The sequence below is a fragment of the Megascapheus bottae genome, chromosome X (genome assembly GCF_031878675.1).
Source record: "Megascapheus bottae isolate mThoBot1 chromosome X, mThoBot2.hap1, whole genome shotgun sequence".
NCBI lineage: Eukaryota > Metazoa > Chordata > Mammalia > Rodentia > Geomyidae > Megascapheus > Megascapheus bottae.
Window position 1 is genome coordinate 72,430,721 of NC_143547.1, and position 17,964 is coordinate 72,448,684.

At 34.6% G+C, this 17,964-nt stretch overlaps 1 protein-coding gene across 1 annotated transcript in view; it reads left to right on the forward strand.

Moving 5' to 3' along the window:
* Col4a5 (collagen type IV alpha 5 chain) overlaps positions 1-17,964 on the forward strand; it is a 181,203-nt gene that overhangs the window by 153,650 nt on the left and 9,589 nt on the right. The window contains exons 41-46 of the mRNA XM_090326386.1: positions 1,088-1,273; positions 10,521-10,654; positions 13,734-13,806; positions 13,939-14,010; positions 14,714-14,842; positions 16,541-16,639. Of these exons, the coding sequence (XP_090182512.1) occupies positions 1,088-1,273; positions 10,521-10,654; positions 13,734-13,806; positions 13,939-14,010; positions 14,714-14,842; positions 16,541-16,639 (693 nt within the window). The remainder of the gene's footprint in view (positions 1-1,087; positions 1,274-10,520; positions 10,655-13,733; positions 13,807-13,938; positions 14,011-14,713; positions 14,843-16,540; positions 16,640-17,964) is intronic.

Genomic DNA, 17,964 nt, shown 5'->3' on the forward strand with positions numbered 1-17,964 from the left:
ATGAAGATCTGGGTTTGATTCCTCAGCGCCCCATATACCTAGAAAAAGCTGGAAGTGATGCTGTGGCTCAAGTGGTAGAGTGCTAGCCTTGAGGTGAAGAGCTCAGTGACAGTGCCCAGTCCCAAATTACAAGCCCCATGACCCACACATAAAAGAAGGAAGGAAGGAAGAAAGGAAGGAAGGAAGGAAGGAAGGAAGGAAGGAAGGAAGGAAGGAAGGAAGGAAGGAAGGAAGTTTTCTGTACTAATACATACTTCACTTATCTGAGTGGATGTGTGTACATACACTAAATAGTTAATAAAAACTGAATGTACACACATGTACACACATTAGAATTCTAGAATGATTGGCTACTTTATAGAGGTTTTTTTCAATCTGTAAATGTATCTGCTAGAAATTCTGATAACTACCTCATGATCCCAACATGAAAAATGTTGCTTGAATGTACTACTATTATACATGTCTTAGAAATGCTAATTATAAGGTCACACCTGTAATCCTAGCAACTCAGGAAGCTGAGATTTGAGAATCAAGGTTCAAAGCCAGCCTAGGCAGGAAAGTCTGATAGTTTTATCTTCAGTAAACCACCGAAAAGCCAAAGCAAAGCTATGGCTCAGGTGGTAGAGTGCTATCCTTGAGGAAAAAGAAACTCAAGCAACAGTGCCTAGGTCCTGAGTTCTAGTCCCAGAACAGGCACACAAAAAATAGTGGTTTAAATGTGTTGAAATCAGCTTGTCTAGACCGCTGTTATAAACTTCATAGAGTGATCTGTAGGGACACATTCACCTCAAAATTAAACCCAAAACATTTTAAAAGAATTGTGTCAATCTTTTAGAATACAAATCATTACTATTTTTATATTTTTATAATATTATGTAATATTTAATAATACTATATGTTCAATACTTCTGATAACTGATCCATGTGTTTACTAGAAGTCTTTTAAAATAACACATGGTTTTGGAATTTAGTGGGAGACAAAAATTACCCTAGAGAATTCCATTAATGTCTCTAAGACCATTAGCTTCATAGGCAAGGCTATTACTCAGTATTATTTAATGTGTTCTCTAATGTCACTTTATCATAGGTCAAAAGGGTGATGGAGGATCACCTGGCATTCCAGGAACTCCTGGCCTTCCAGGTCCAAAAGGTGAACCAGGCTTTCAGGGTTTTCCTGGTGTGCAGGGTCCCCCTGGCCCACCTGGTTCTCCTGGTCCAGCTCTAGAAGGTCCTAAAGGCAACCCCGGGCCCCAAGGCCCTCCAGGAAGACCAGGTATGTTTATGAGAAGTAGGAGAATGGTCTATTTGTTATCCCATTTATTTCATTTTGCTGACAGGTTATTCAACCATTATGACTTTACAATTTTTAATATAAGAACTTCTTACAAACAGCTTGTTTTATACTTAGCTTTATGCATTTCATGGCTTGTAATATATTTGCTTTAGTAATGCATTTTATAATTTACTTCAAGTTGAAGTAAAACCAAACAGCTAAGGCAAAAATAGTGTTTTTATTAGTCTTGTTATTAAAGATAAAGCTGTACTGATAACCTGTTAGCAAAATGATATCTGCATTATGAACTTCGAGCTTCTCAGCATGTCATCACAGAAATCATTTTAGCAATCACCGATAGATGCTTGTGGTCCGTACCAAAATGGTTGCTATGGTTCTATCACATGATCAGCAAATGTCACTGGGCACAATAAAAATTTTATCTTCTCTAGGAACTAGGCAATCAAATTTATCTTCAGCATCACAGCATGATCAAATTGACTACTGATCTCTTCATACCAACCTCGTATTTGTACCTCATTTGTCTTATGTTCACTGTTCTAGTAGCTCAGTTTTGCATCCACCATTCACCTTTTCAGTTTGTATCTCTGCTCTCCTTTCATTACTAATTTGGAAATGCTCACTTTCATCCTAGATTAATATTGCTGAGGCCCATCACTGGTGATAGGTTATGAATAGATTTTTGAGACTAGACATTTAATGTTTGTATTTTTTGAAAGTGGAAAGTATGGCTTTTGTTGATTAAGAGAGAGAAATCTAAGGTAGAAGAAACATAGTAATTGTATGTTTATTCTTTGAATATCCATCACTTGATTTTAGATGTCCTTTCAAATGAAAGATTTGAATTAAACTCTTGGTTTATTATAGTTGATTTTAGTAAGATATGTTGTGTAGATATCTTGTATAAACCTGAATTAAATGGGATCACATACCAGGCTAAGAAAATCATTTTGAAAAACTAATCTAATCTGACTTGACTGTTCTTAGAGGGTATTATTTAAAGTTGTTCCTTTGTTAATATTGAAGAAAATCGGTGAAAATATACTCAGCTATGTTAACTCTCTTGCATGTATGTATTGTAAAAAATTAAATTTTCTCACTTTGTTTTGCATGCAATAATTCAGATAAACCAAACTGTTATCCTTTGGATATTAAGCACTGTGATTACTTATTCTTATTACTAATGAAGCTTACTTTTGAACATTTTTAATCTGTCCACATTAAACACTAGTTACGTGGTGCTTTAAAATTACTAATTTTTAAAAATGACAAGTGCTCAGAAGAACACGTCTGATGAATATTTGACTTTTTATTTGCTTATAAGCTACAATTTATTAATTTTTAAGCTACAATTAAAATGGAGTTTTAAACTCAATTGCTCATAGAATTCATTGTTCTTAATTAGAGGTCAAGGGAATGACATTACAAAAATGACTTTTGGACTTTCAAAATATGTCACATATGCTATTTCATATTAATGTTAATGCCAAATGGATATAATTTGGTTTATATATACTTGCATGATTTTAACCTTTCAGAATATCATGTTATTGAATTAAATTTTAACTTGAAAGTATTTAATAATGTTTTAGTTTCTTCATGAACCTAACAATTTTGATATTTTTCCTTTTTGTTTAATGCTGACATTGGGCCTTGGTGAACTTTGACCCCTATCCAGGTCCCACAGGTTAGCTCCTTAACTCCAAAGTAGTAACTGCATGGAGTTTGAAACTTTTCTCATATATTATATGTGTAATTTATGTATGTGTGTATATATACAAATGGGACTCTGTGTGTGTGTGTATATATATATACATATATATATGTAGGTATATACATATGCACACTTGTACCTAATGTTTTCAAGTGTTTGAATATATTTTAAGATCATATATGCCAATTCAGTTCTAAAATGGTGGCTTCACTCTAAATTACTGGGAACTTGTAGAGCCCAGTCTTCCTTTTGGAAAGACTCCATATTGTCTAATAAGGAAAACTAATGTAACAATTTAAAATTCATGTATTTGTGTCATTTTTGTTCAAAATTAATAGTGCCTAAATAGCTTTGTAACATATTTTAACTTTGTTTGGAGTACAATATATTTCCCTTCTTTCCTTTATATCAGTTAAAAATAAAATTGAAATGTCCTTCAGAAGAACATTTTTTAAACGTAGGTTGCCAGATTGTGCAAATATGTAATCTTTGACTAGCCATACCTCTTGCAGGTTGTCAGTCATCTTCACATTTTGTCTTGCCACATACTTTCTAATAATATTGATATAAAAGACTATTAGGCATAGAATTAGAAACAGAAAAAGGAAAAAAAGAAAGAAAATCATGTCCACCAACACATTGGATATTCTGATTTTAGCACATATATCTAAACAAACACACAAAAAACAATTGTCAAAAACTACCCGGTGAAAAATTTCTAATTCCAAGTAAAATGTACATACTATCGGAAGTAAAACAATTCCTAAATGTATGAATTCATGAGAAATAGGCTCTTTCAAGTTTCTAGAGAACAATTAAAAGAGAAAAAATTATACTCAAAATCTGGCTTTTGAGAATGACAATGATTTTATTATAAATTAAAAATTCATAATTTAGCATGATTTTAGGAAGTCTATAATTTTATACCCCCTACACAATCTCTTTCATTGAAGTACAGAATGCATGACCTAGCAGGAGCCTAAATTTTACATATATGAAAGAGAAATAACTCACTGGGCATTTGCCATCTGTAGATGTCAAGGTAGATTTTATTAAAGACAGGTGCAACAGAAGAGATGTTATTGCAACAGTAGAGTAATTGAGCTCAATTCAGATACAACAGAGACACATAGAGACTTAGTGCCAAAGAGCAGAATGAGAAGGTCTGTGAAAAAAAATTACTAAGAAGGGACTTCAAAGCCAGGCAGATTCTTGCTAAAAGCAGAGAAAATATTTAAATATGAAGAGTGAGATAGAAAAGGAGATAGATTGTTGGGGACATTTGAAGTTGAATTTTCCTAAACTGATTTAGCAGTGTTCTTACTATAGCTAGGTTCTGCAGTCCAAAATTCAGGGCCAAGGATAAGATTCAGTACAGGGTTCAAAGTTGTCTGTCTAAAGTTAAATCAAGGAGAGAGTCTTTGTCACATGAAGAAAGCGGTTAAGTTCATTCAAAGTAGTGTTGTTAATTACTAGGATAACTGAGGTGGACTTAAGACTTTCTAGCGCCTCTACTGTCTTGTATTAGAGTCGTACTCTATCATCTTTCCATGAAGGCTATATCATACTTGATCCATGTGGTCTAGTTTCTTACCCTAATTACAAATATGATAAATTAATGGAGCAAAACTTCTATCCTTTTAGTAGACTTTAACTAACTGGGTCTTGCATTTATTTTCTTGTTTTCTGTTATCCCAAGCCCTCAACAACCCCTAATATTGGTTTGTTCCATTTTTCCTAAATGGATATTGTCAAGCAGATTAAGACAGTGCATGTTATTTAAGTGTTACTAAGATAAAGACAAGACGGTTGTAAGTAATTTTAAGTCCTGCTGCCCTGGCTAACGTGCATAGAATGCTGTTTCTTCAATCACTGCTAAACTAGGCTGTCATCTAAGAGATACCTTCTCATACTTATTTTGTAAGGAACTACAATATATTTTAAGATGAAAAAGAAGATGCCTTACTTTAGAAACAATTTAACCATTTTCCTTTTACAAAATGTGTTATAAATTGCCGTTCTTGAAAGTCAGTCTCTGGTTTTCTGTATAATAGTTAAAAACTACAACCCTAAGTGGATACTAGATTTAAAATATAACAGTTGACTAATCAGCTCAGTTTTAGTAATTCCCATTCACTTACAGAACTATAGGTTTGTGTTTTGGTTTGGTTTGCACTTAAACTTTGCTACGTGATTTGAAAAACAATGAATTTCAGAATGCCACAACAAAATTGACTTGGCATATAACTCAATAAAATACAACCTTTGGAAATTAACATCTTAAAAGTTTTGCTATGATATGATCAAAGTTTCCCTTGGTGATGGCTCATAGTAAAATGTTGTATTTCAGTTAGATATCTTCCTAAGAAATCTTGTTATTGGCCCTTCTGTAACAAATCCATTCAAGCTTTAAGTTATGTTAGGGAGGAATTCTAATTTATTGAACTAAATATATGTGTTCTGTTATCTTCAGGTACTGAATGTGACCTAGAAACAATTTATACAAATAGGGGCATAGGATGCAATGGGCATATGTGAAAATGGAACTGTGAAATTTGAAGGGACATGTGGGGATAATGGGAGCACTGAGAATAATGGAAAAGGGACACTGGTCAAGATGCATTCTACACAAAAATTGACATATTCGACTGGAGTTTCGTTGTGCAAAAAAAATGATAGCATTTTCCCTTGCATTAGTGGTACAAGTTGTGATGCTTCCACATAAGCATACAATGCACCACGATCAATGTTATCATCTTCCATCCTCACCCTCCTCATTCTTCCCTCTTTGAAAAATCTCAACAAGTTTTATTTTTATATTTTCATATGTACATAACAAGTACATCTATCCAATTCGCCCTCATTCACCCTTCCCATTTGTTCTCCCCCTCCCTTGTTGCCCTCCCTACTCTACAACAGACTTATTACTATCCCACCATTCGTGGTTTTTGTTCATATTGTATCAAGAAGTTCACCATATTTCACACACAAATATATTTTATTTAAATCAGAGCTCACTCTTGGTATTCGCACTTTCTCCATCCTCCTATTCCCTGTTCTTCAACATCTTCCAGTGGGATTCTTTATGAAATATTTTTGCATACATACATACATCTAAATTTCAAAGTACCAGCTGCTTGAAAACTTGTGTTTTTGAGCAGCAGTGATAATGTTTCATATGTATATATGACATGCCACCATTTCTTGAATCAGGTAATTACTTTTACTTTAAGCTCCTTTAAGGAAAAATTTGGTTTCTTTCTCATTGCTGCCTTTTCATTAGTACTTCACATTTTATATCTTAAAGTTTTACTTTCAGCATCAGTCAATCACATGAGAGAGATTAGGGTAGATTACAGTTTTCTTATTATGCTCCAAGCATTTGTGTGGCTCAGCTAGCTATTAATTAGCAAAGTCAAGAAATCATAGTTCTTATAACTCCTGAGTCTTAGCTCTTTAGTGTAATTTATTCTCTCTGCTAATGTCCAGTCTTTATAAATCATGGCAAGACATTTAAGAAAAGAAAATTGTTATAGTCAATTAATACTAACCAAGAAATGTCCTATTTATAGGCTTTTAAATATTTTTAATGATCCTCTTAATAGTGAATGTATTGAAGATATGAGTTGAATAATAATAATAAATTATAATATGTTCTGTGGCTTCAGGTAGGATATTGAATGCCAACATAAGCTAAAGTACTTCCTCACTGATTGGCTTCATATATTTTGAAATTTTGAATCTTGAATTTCAATTTCAACTGTATTCAAATACACTGTGGCTTTTTCTCTTATAGTACTTACTATAAATATTAATACACAGAAGGTAGCCTCCTGATGAATTTTTTTTAGAAATTAGAACATGGCTTTATTGGATAGTATGCTCATGTATTCAATTTTTCTTTGTTTCTGTTGTTTTTTTGCTTTTTTGCAAGTAAGGATGTTAAAGTTAGCTATTATCATTTCGGATCAGTTTGATTATATAAAGAAATTTTCACATTATGTTTTTTATTAAAGGATGACAAAAGCCATGATGGACTTAAGTATTTATCCAAAATTCTCCTTTGTTAGGAAGTGGAGGCTCTCAATGAAGCAGTACTAGCTTGGGGCTGGGAAATTGGTCTAGTGGTAGAGTGCTTGCCTAGCATGCAATAAGACCCAGGTTTGATTCCTCGGTCCCACATACATAGAAAAAATGCCAGAAGCGGTGCTGTGGCTCAAATCATAGAGTTCTAGCCTTGAGAAAGCCCAAGGACAGTGCTCAGGCCCTGAGCTCAAGGCCCAGGACTGGCAAAAAAAATAGCACTAGCTTACAAACTTCAATGCTTTCAGACGATTAATTGAAAAACCACAGCATCAACTGGTGTCTTTAGTACAGTTTTCCATTTTCTAGATTAGTGAAAATAATTCTTTAGAATATTTCCTATTTGAAAAAGATTTGGCTTTTTCTACTTCTATATGGTTATGTTTACATGATAATTATTCCATAGGTGTAAGTAATGCTGGCAAAGAGGATTATTGTTTAACTTGTGGTATAATGTGAACCACTTCTAACTCAAATCTTATTTTGTACTGTGTGGTGTTTGACACTGCTAACATCGATCTTTGGGCTTTGGTGAATCTGAACTTCCCAGGTTTTCAAGGTTAGACTCTTCATTGGTCAGTTGTTGTTGTTGTTGTTGTTATTGTTTTAATGCTTTTTACCTGTGATAAGAGAAATGTACTTTATTTTGCTATCTCAGAAGTCATTAATAGTGTGGTTATTCTCAAATACCAGCTGCTTGGGTTTTACCACTTTGGTGAAGGTAATGTGACTTATTTATAACTGAGTTTGAAATCATTATCAGGTTTTTGTAGTTTGACTCTTTAAAGTAGCTAATCCTACATAGAAACACACCAAATTTTAAATGTATATACACTTACTATTATTTCCTAGATGACAATAATGCATGTATTTAAGCATGCAGCTGGCTTATTTATGGTTTCTGCATATAGACAATTTTTTTTTAAGTTTGGTATCATGTTACCTTGAACACTGTGTTTATGACTATTTTCAATAATACAAGAAATAAACCATCAAGTACTGTTAAAAAATAAAGCAAATATATCCCTTATGCAATTAGCAACTCATTAGTTTAAGTTTAGGCAGTCTAAACAGCAGGTCTGAATTAAAATGTAAAATTCCAAGTATTTTCTTTTAATTGCAAAAAGAGTATTCTTCTAATAATGCACTGTTCTGTTAACTTTGGAATGGGGAATATGGTAGTCAAAAGTTTCTTTCTTCCCATCTTAGATTTTACCTTGTCACTGCAATCATGTTGGTATAGAGATAGCAAATTAGCTAATTAACAAAAAAATGAGTTAACTGATTTCTTGCCTAAATCACTCAAATTAGTAAGTTGGTTTCAGAAACTCTAGTATTTCTGAACTAAGGCATTATAGTTTTGTTTTTGTTATTTTTAAATAACAAATACCCCAATCCTTTGTTTATTACGAGGAAGGGCATTTCTGTTGCTAGGCTAAAATGATTATATGAATTAAATTGTTTAGAGGTGAAAATAATTTCTGTATTATTATGATTTTTATTATGTTCCAGATAAAGTAGTGTTACATCATGAAATCACAGAAAACACTTAAAATGTTTAAACATGACATATTTTAATATATATGCTTATCTTTCATTTTGCTAAAAAATAAATACAAAAATAAAAAAACATTCCAGTTCTTACTGAGTGCCAGGCACTATGTCAAGTGATTTATTTATGCTATTTCATTTTGTAACAGTCTGGTAAAATAGATGTTATTCTTGTTTCTGGTTCATAAAAAAAGAAGAACTTGAAGCCAAAGGGATGAATGATCTTCTTTGGGTCAAAGAGCTAATTCAAACTTAGCTTTGTATCTCTACAGTGCAGTGTTGTTAATCATCAGTATTCTACCTTGTTATTATTTAGTCAGTGATTAGGAGGCCTAAGAATTTGGAAAGAGACGAAAGTCTGAATTTAAACTCAGATGAAAAATGTAACCCTTTGTCCATATATAAATGTGAACTCAGTGTTCTAAAAGCATGTGCTTTTGATAGTTTCTTAAAATATAATGCTCACTCTTCTCATTTTTATTGAAATTAATTCTGAAAAACAGTTATTTAGGCCTTTGTCATTATTTTCTTAAAGGAGTACTATTTAGTAGCAGCCACCAACATTAAATACAAGTCTGGCTCAATGATAGGGCCACCTGGTTTGCTTTAATGTTCCTGACAGGTTAAAAACATAACTTCGCAGAATTCCATCTTAAATTATCTTATTTTTATAAGATATATATGTGCAGAATGTATTTTTTCTTAAAATATTTAAAATGCAAAAATTATGAAAACTTTGCATGTGGTGCCACTTATATGGAAGGCATATACTCTACTACTGAATCATAGCCACAGCCCATGAAAACATTTAATAAAAATCTGGCGCTGTAGCTCAAGCCTATAATCCTAGCTACTCAGGTGGCTGAGATCTGAGGATCAAAGTTCAAAGTCAGCCCAGGCATCAAAGAACCTGAGACTCTTATCTCCAATTAACCTCTAGAAAATGGGAATTGAGGCTTGGCTCTAGGGTAGGGAGGTAGCCTTGAGGTGAAGAGCTCAGGGATAGCGCCCAGGCTGAGACCAAGTCCCATAAACCACAAAAAAATTAGTTACCTGATTACATTTCTTAATTTCATACTGGGATGTACTGAGCAGGCCCTGGGTTTGATTTTTTAGCACTACAAACAGTACAGTTAGATAAAAATATATGTTAGATATGTTAGATAAAAATGGAAATTCTTGCAAACATAGCAATTTAATATTTTGCAAAACTGGGAATCAAGCCCGTAACTTGGTGCAGTCATAGGTAAGCAAAGTTTTCAGAGTAAGACAAATGGCTGGAATTCCCCATTGCCTTAACATAGTGGTCCTTTAAGTGTCGTCCTGGCACCTGAATGGATTCAGCTACAGGACACTTGTTAGAATGCAATTTCTTGCATGTCTCCTTATTCTTACTGTAGCTAAAATTCTGGGGCTGGTCCCAGGAATCTTTAGGACTCTCTCCACTCCACCCCTCCTCAGGCATGCACACTTATACACACACACACACACACACACACACACACACACACACACACACACACCAATTTGAGAATAGTGTCTTGTCTAGTCAATTAAATACACATCAAACACTTGGTCAGGGATTATGAAAGCAAGCAAATGTAGTTATACAAACTGAGTCTTTAGGTATGAGTTTATTAGGTGTCATAGACAGTAAAATGTAAACAAAAATGGATTACATGCTTAAATGCCACAAAACAGCATTAAATAACAAAAAGAGCTCAGCCCAATTTACATTTGGCAGGGAGGGACTCATCATAAATCTATATACATAAATGTAATTTTAATTTTATCCATAAATGACTATGTAATTTTCTGATACTTTAAAATGCTGATATTTATGCTATACTGATGTGATTATTTGTTGTGCATTGTAAGGTCTACCAGGTCCTGAAGGTCCTCGGGGTCTCCCTGGAAATGGAGGTATTAAAGGAGAGAGGGGAAACCCAGGACCACCTGGGCAACCTGGTTTGCCTGGCTTGAAAGGAGATCAAGGACCACCAGGACTCCCGGTAGGAAATGATAGTAGCCAATTGAGAGAGAATTGTGGGTGTTTGCATTCAAAATGAGAATACTCAGCTATCATATTTTAATTAGCACTCACTGGGCATGACTCCATGCATAGTTTGTTGGCAAATGAAAGCAAGTTTTCTATAGTGTTCCAACTAAAGATCTTTGATTTTATAGCAAAAGGGTTCCTAAAAAGATTCTTTACTGAAAGACAATTCATGCAAAGGAGACATGTATATCAGAGCATTGCATGTGGCTATCTTTACTGTTTGGGAACTAATTATATAAGTGAGAATACTTTAAACTTTAAAATGAGAAGAGTTAGTGTCAAGTTTCAGCTTCACTGTATATATTCATTTATGTCAATGAGGAGAAAAGATATTCAGTTTCTGTTTTATATGTGTGTATACCTACATGCACATATTATATGCATGTATTTATGATAGGCATATATCTTTTCTAAACATATGTATATGTATACAGTCTATAACAGCTTATCTACTCACACATGAGCTTCTTATACTTTGATTTGAATTGCCTGTAGTTATGTACTTCTTTATGGATCCTCTAAGTTGTCTTCATTCCTTTAAGCAGGCGGTTGGTAGATAAAAGTACTGATTATTACTTTTCTAATTACTTCATTCCCTACCTCATTCTTCTTGCATGTATTTCTGCATTCAGAATCACTGGATGATAGATTTTTCTCCATTTGCTCTCTTTCTATATGGGTGCATTTACATGTGTATAACTCTTTGCCATTTAGTACTCAATACATATTTCTAAAACTAAAGATACTATGTTATATAACTACAATATAATTATCAGTTTCATAAAATTGAAAAGACAGTACTTTAATTTCATATTCTACTTGTGATAACTGACCAGAGAAAAAAAATTAAGCATTTATTATGGTGGTTCAGGATAGACCAAATCATTTATTTCATTTAATTGTTGGCTCTTATTAGCCTGCCCTAATCCAAAATGGTAGCTAAGCCTTTTTTTTATTTCATGATCTTTATATATATTGAATGTAACCTTACCCATTTTAAAAATGGAATACCCATTTGTCTGTTTCTTCATATTTAGATTCAGGTTATACACTTTCAGAAGGAACACTACATGAGTGATATTGTATCCTCCATAAAGTAATATGTGAGAGACCTGTAATGTCCGCCTGCCTCCTCAGTCCTGGGCTTGAACTCAGGGCCTGAGCACTGTCCTTGGACTTTCTCAGGGCTAGAGTTCTACCGCTTGATCCACAGCACCCCTCCTGGCTTTTTTCTATATATGTGGTACCGAGAAATCAAACCTGGGTCTCTGTGCATGCTAGGCAAGCACTCTATCACTAGGCAAAACTCCCAGCCCTCACTTATGATTTTAATTTAATAACCCCATCAAGTTATTGTCTAGTTTCAACTCTGTATGGTTGCTATTTTCCCTTGGCAACTCATAAACAAAACTGTAGGACAGTACCTTAAAACCATATAAATAAACTGCTCATCAGCCTCAGACTTTCCCCTGAAATTTAACATTCATTAGTGATTTTTACCTCAGCTAACTTCTACTGTGATCATGGCAATATGCCTTTTCATCTTGAGCACTACTTACCAGTCAACCCTACTTACAAGCAAGCATCCTATACTCTTTCCTACTTATTTACATATTTATTATCAGTATGGACTCATGATTTCTCATTTGGCCAATGATTTTTGAATTTTAAGTTATAACAATTTCTTTTTTAAGTTGTATTTTATTTGCTGGGGTTAAGTACAGAGCAGTTACAGTTACATTCATCAGGTAGTGGGTGCATTACATCTGAAACATTGATACCCCTTCTCATGTTTTTGTCCCACTTTCCCTTCCCACACACACTCCCAATCATCTTGTTTTCCTCCTTCTCTTCCCTATTTCAAATAAACATATAAACATATACAATATACCAGTTAACAAAGTCAGATACAGTAATCACATGAAATTAACTATAAGAGGGAAAAAACCCAGAAAAGAAATAGCTTCACATAGAACATTAAGAACAACAATCCCAGAGATAAACCTCTCATTTCCATGTCCTAGAGTTCATTTCATTTAGCTTCATCCTATATAACCATATGTATATAGCTTTTGAGCTATTGTGATCCTCTGCTAGGAGAATCCTAGATGAGCTATCACTATTTCTGATGCTCACATTTTTATAGATTTCATAGCCATCTTAAAGTGGATACTGTACCTTTCTGAAATGCTTCTGCCATCCTCTTTTTTTAACTACTATCTTATATTTCAGGGCCAGGAGTGTGGCCTAGAGATAGAATGCTTGTCTAGCATGCACAAAGTACTGTGTTCTTTTCCTTGGTACCACATACACAGAAAAAGCCAGAAGTGGTGCTGTGTCTTAGTGGTAAAGCACTAGCCTCTACCACAGAGAGGTTCAGGGACAATGTCCAGGCCTTGAGTACAAGCTGCAGGACTGGCAAAAAAAGAAAAAACAAACCTACTTTCTTCTGTTTTGACATTATCACTTTACCCTGCTTTTATCTTACTATGAAAACCTTCGTTGTTCTATATTTGGATTGGTACAATAGCCTCTTAAATGATCTTGCCAGTCTATATTCTTTCTGTAGATTTATTCTAGAACTAGTTTTCCAGTCTTTTGCTTTCTGTACTTTTTGTGGCTTCTAAACCCAATTAATAAGCCGACAATATATTTGCTAAGTCTTTTAAATTTATTATTTCTGTAAATGTATGTCTAGTGCAAGAACTTCATATCCACACTGAAAAGGAAGTCTTTTGGTACTGCACATTTAATACACATATCATGCCAAGCCATTTTCTAAACATTTCCTATATACCACTACTATACACCGTGTCATTTAATCCATACCACCACTCCATGAATCAGATATATTATTTTCTCCATATTAGAGGTAAGACAACTATAGGTCAAAGAAATTAACATAACATGAGGCAATGTTGGGATTTTAATCATAGAAGTATAAATATAGTGCTGTTAACCACTATGCAATACAATATCTCTGCCATTTTCTTCCCCCTTTTTCTAACGCTGATGATTTTCTTTTAATTCAGGGAAATCCTGGCCGACCAGGCCTCAATGGAATGAAAGGAGATTCTGGTCTCCCTGGCGTTCCAGGATTCCCAGGTATATGAAGGGGTGTTTTGAAGTTTTGCTTTATAGAAACTCCTTTATGACAAGATACTCATTTTCTGATTTGGTTGAAAAAATTCTGTAGCTCATTGCTTTTCAGTGCAATTCTGTGTAACTTCTTTGCAGGCATGAAAGGACCTATTGGAATACCTGGCTCAACCGGTCCTGAAGGTGAACCAGGACTTCCTGGCCCACCAGGTAAGAATTATTCCTGAAGTTAGTTATACCCAATACATAAACACATGAAAGAATTTGAGATTTAATTCTATCTTCTTCCCAAACCATCATAGCCTAACTCTACAATTTGCTAGTTTCTTAAACTTTCTATTTTATTATTCTTATATTGATATCAGAATATTAAATTTTAAGATAGATGCAGGATCAACAGGAAAGTTTGAGAGTTTTCTTGCCTTTTATAGGAATGCCCCATACTCCAACAGATCACGAGCCATATACTTGTGTATTTTTTTATGTTAAAATAGTTCTTTTTTCTAATTGAGGCTTATAGAGGTTTTCTGTAAGGGATGATTTGCTGAATTCCTCTACTACTGTTGTGCTGATTAAGAGCTGCAAATAATGTCTGAATTGGAATGTATTTGTTAGGGAAGAGAATTGTCTTCAACACTATTTTCATAGCTTAGTAATGGATTAGGACTTCTAATAACTGAATAATGTGCATGGCTTCAAAAGAGGGATGCTATTTCTAATTTTTCCATTTACCCTAAGAGTATTATTTATTTTCCATTTTTTCTAGGCAAGATAATGATAGTTTCCCCAATCAGATTTCTGTTGGATATGTTTCTCCCATACCAGTTCTTTTCTTCTGGCCTCCAATCACTTTGGACTGTTTCTTCTGACCTTTCTCCTCCCCAAATTCACATTTGTGTGTTCTGTCTCCTAGGTCCTCCTGGAATACCTGGTCCTTCAGGACAGAGTATAATAATCAAAGGAGATGCTGGTCCTCAAGGGGTTCCTGGCCCCCCTGGGTTAAAAGGTCCGCCAGGTCTACCAGGCCCACAAGGTTTACAAGGTATCTTTATAGATCATCTCCTACTGTCTACCTGACAATAGCTTTTATGTTTCTCCTCTTGCATGTTAGAGTTTGTCTCTGTCAATATTCTCAGCAACTAGTTTAATACCATGCCACTATCAGTCATTTCCTTTTTATTAGAAAATTTTCATTTCTATCATATCCCGATTTTTAAAAGCCCTTTCATATTGCTTTAAGCTCATCTGGATATTCTTATTTAAATGATTGGCTAATGTTAGAAGTATAGTGATGTGGATATGCATTTAAACAGAGTAAATGAGGCTCAGATAGACAAAGGATGCATGTTTTCACTTGTATGTGAAAGTTAGTGTTATCTCTTACAAGTAAATAAATACAGCATATGCAAATTTATAACTGATATATGATAGATTCAAGGGAGAAATTAAAGTCTGATAATGGCCTAATCAAAGATCTACAAAATAAACACCAGAAACTGGGGACATGAGAAGGGTGTGTGAGGCTGCAGCTGCGGAAAAGGCATAGAGAGAAATGAAAAGGAAAAGGGGAGAATGGAGTAGAGAACTCTATGGGCATCCTACAAATTAAGAAAAGTGAGAGAATGGATGAGTCAGAAATGGCTGGGTGAGACTGTTGAAAGGATTTGTATTGATCAAGATGCATTACATTCATAAACTGCTTTGTTAAATGGCAATGCCTTTCTACAACTACTTAAGGATAGTAATAAAACAAACAAAGTAACCTTTTAAGAAAAGATCTAGTGCTTTCAGTATTATAGTCTGGTCCTTTGGAAATTGAGCACAGAATTCAACCCAGATACTTGTGCGTACTAGGTAAGACCTTTACTAGAGAGATATATCTTTAGATCCTCTTTGACTTTTAAACTATTGTTTATTTGATCTTTTGACTGCCTGTATGGTTGTAGCCAATGTTATTATAAAATAAATTAAAGCTAGGATAAAATTCAGTCTTTCCCCTCTTACCAAGTGGGTAGCAGTCTTTCCAAAAATTAGTTGTATCTTTCAGTAACAACCCTATCTATAATGGAATAGATAACAAAAGTTACTACATGCTTTCCTGTCTGGTTTGCAAGGTAAAGATAACATAGCAGCAGTATTGAGGGAATTTCCCTCAAAGCAAGTGAAATATTTAAATAAGCTAAATACTGCTTATTTATTTTGCCCTGGATCTGAGCTATCTTTATTTAGATGCATATAAAACAAAACTGGATTGTCACTTCTTTGTTTCAAAAACCTTAAGTCTTCTAAATTTGTCTCTGTGTGAACTTAATCTATCCACATTTGAAAACCTCATTTCTACTTTGGTGTCAATGCCTGTGAATGGCAAAATAATATTTATTGAAATGAATTCCAGGAAATAGAAACAATTTTTTTCCCTTTGTTGTTTTTATTTTATTTTTCCATTTGTCTTGTTCATTTATCTGTCTTTGGGAGGGTAAAGGAGGCACAGTAATGAAGAGACAAAGGGTGAACAAATAGAGCAATGATACTCACTAGACACTACATCAAAAATGAACTGTACAACTAGTGAGGGGATTGGATGGAAAAACTGGAGAGAGGTCTGGAAAAACTGGTGCTGAGCAAGGGATGATATTGTTCAAAAAGAATTCTGACTTATGTACCTGTGCCCCTTCTGTACATGACCTTTACAATAACAATAAAAATACATAAATAGTAAAGCACATTTCTTTTCCTATAGGTGCTATTGGCCCTCCAGGAAATCCTGGACGTAATGGACTCCCTGGTTTTGATGGTGCTGGAGGGCGAAAAGGAGACCCAGGTCTGCCAGGACAGCCAGGTAAGAAAGTTAAACTCAAGTTAGCAATAGTGATCTTTTTTTTCCTATCAGTCGTGGAGCTTGAACTCTGGGCCTAGTTGCTGTCCCTGAGCTCTTCAGATCAAGGCTATCATCCTACCCCAGGAGCCGCACCCCCACTTCCCATTTTCTAGTGGTCAATGGGAGATAAGAGTCTCACAGACTTTCATACCTGAGCTAGCTTTGAACCATGATCCTCAGATCTCAGCCTCAGATTACAGGTGTGAGCCACTGCATCCAGCTAGCAATGGTAGTATTTAAAGTTTGAGAAAACTTTGGATATAAACCTTCATTCAAGGACTCCATTGTGTTATCTTCCTCTGAAGGTTATACACAGCTAACTGTTGAATTTGAAGCTGGGTAAAAAAATTAAGAAGGCATATCCAAAGAAACTTTCTACTATAAGACAAGCATACAAATTTACTTTTATTTGTATCTGTAGAGTAGTGGGAAGCCAAGCTTTTTCACCAAAGTAATCACTGTAATTTACATGTCCAGGTAGGGTTTTCTTTTTTATCCTTCTTCTCTTTCTTTTCCTCCTTATCCTCTTTATTGCAGGGCTGGGACTTGAACACAGGGTTATGTAAATTCCCAAAAATTACTCTACCAATGAGTCACATTTTCAGTTCTGTACAGCTCATTTTCACTGTTGACATATCCCTTGAACACCTGAGAATTTTTCCACAGTGAAGTAAAATAAGTATAAATTAAGAAAATTAAGTGATACCCATAGAACTCTGCAAGGCCTGTAGTAATTCATGTTGAGATATTAATATGCAGTCATTCATGATAATATTGATAATATTTTAGTCTAGTACAACTCAATTTTTTCCAATTGGAATCATATCCATAAGCCTAGGTACTTAGGAGACTGTGATTGGGAGGATTGAGCTTTGAAGCCAGTTCCTGCAAAAAAAAGAAAAAAAAAACTTTTCAAGATGCTTATCTCAACAACAAAAAAATGGTGCTGTCATCCAGCTATGGCAGGAAGTGTAAATAGGATATACATGGTTCAAGTTGGCCTGGGGAAAAGTAAGATATTATCTCAAAAACAATCAGAGCCAGGCCCTGGTAGCTCAGGCCTATAATCCTAGCTACTCAGGAGGCTAAGATCAGAGGATTGCAGTTCAAAGCCAGCCATGGAATGAAAGATGGCAAGACTCTTATCTCCAATTAACCACTAGAAAACTATTAGTTAGAAAACTAATTGGTGCTGTGGCTCAAAGTGGTAGAGCACTAGCTTTGAGCTGAAGAGCTCAAGGTTCAAGCGCACAGTTCAAGCCCTATGACCAACCAAAAAGAAGAAG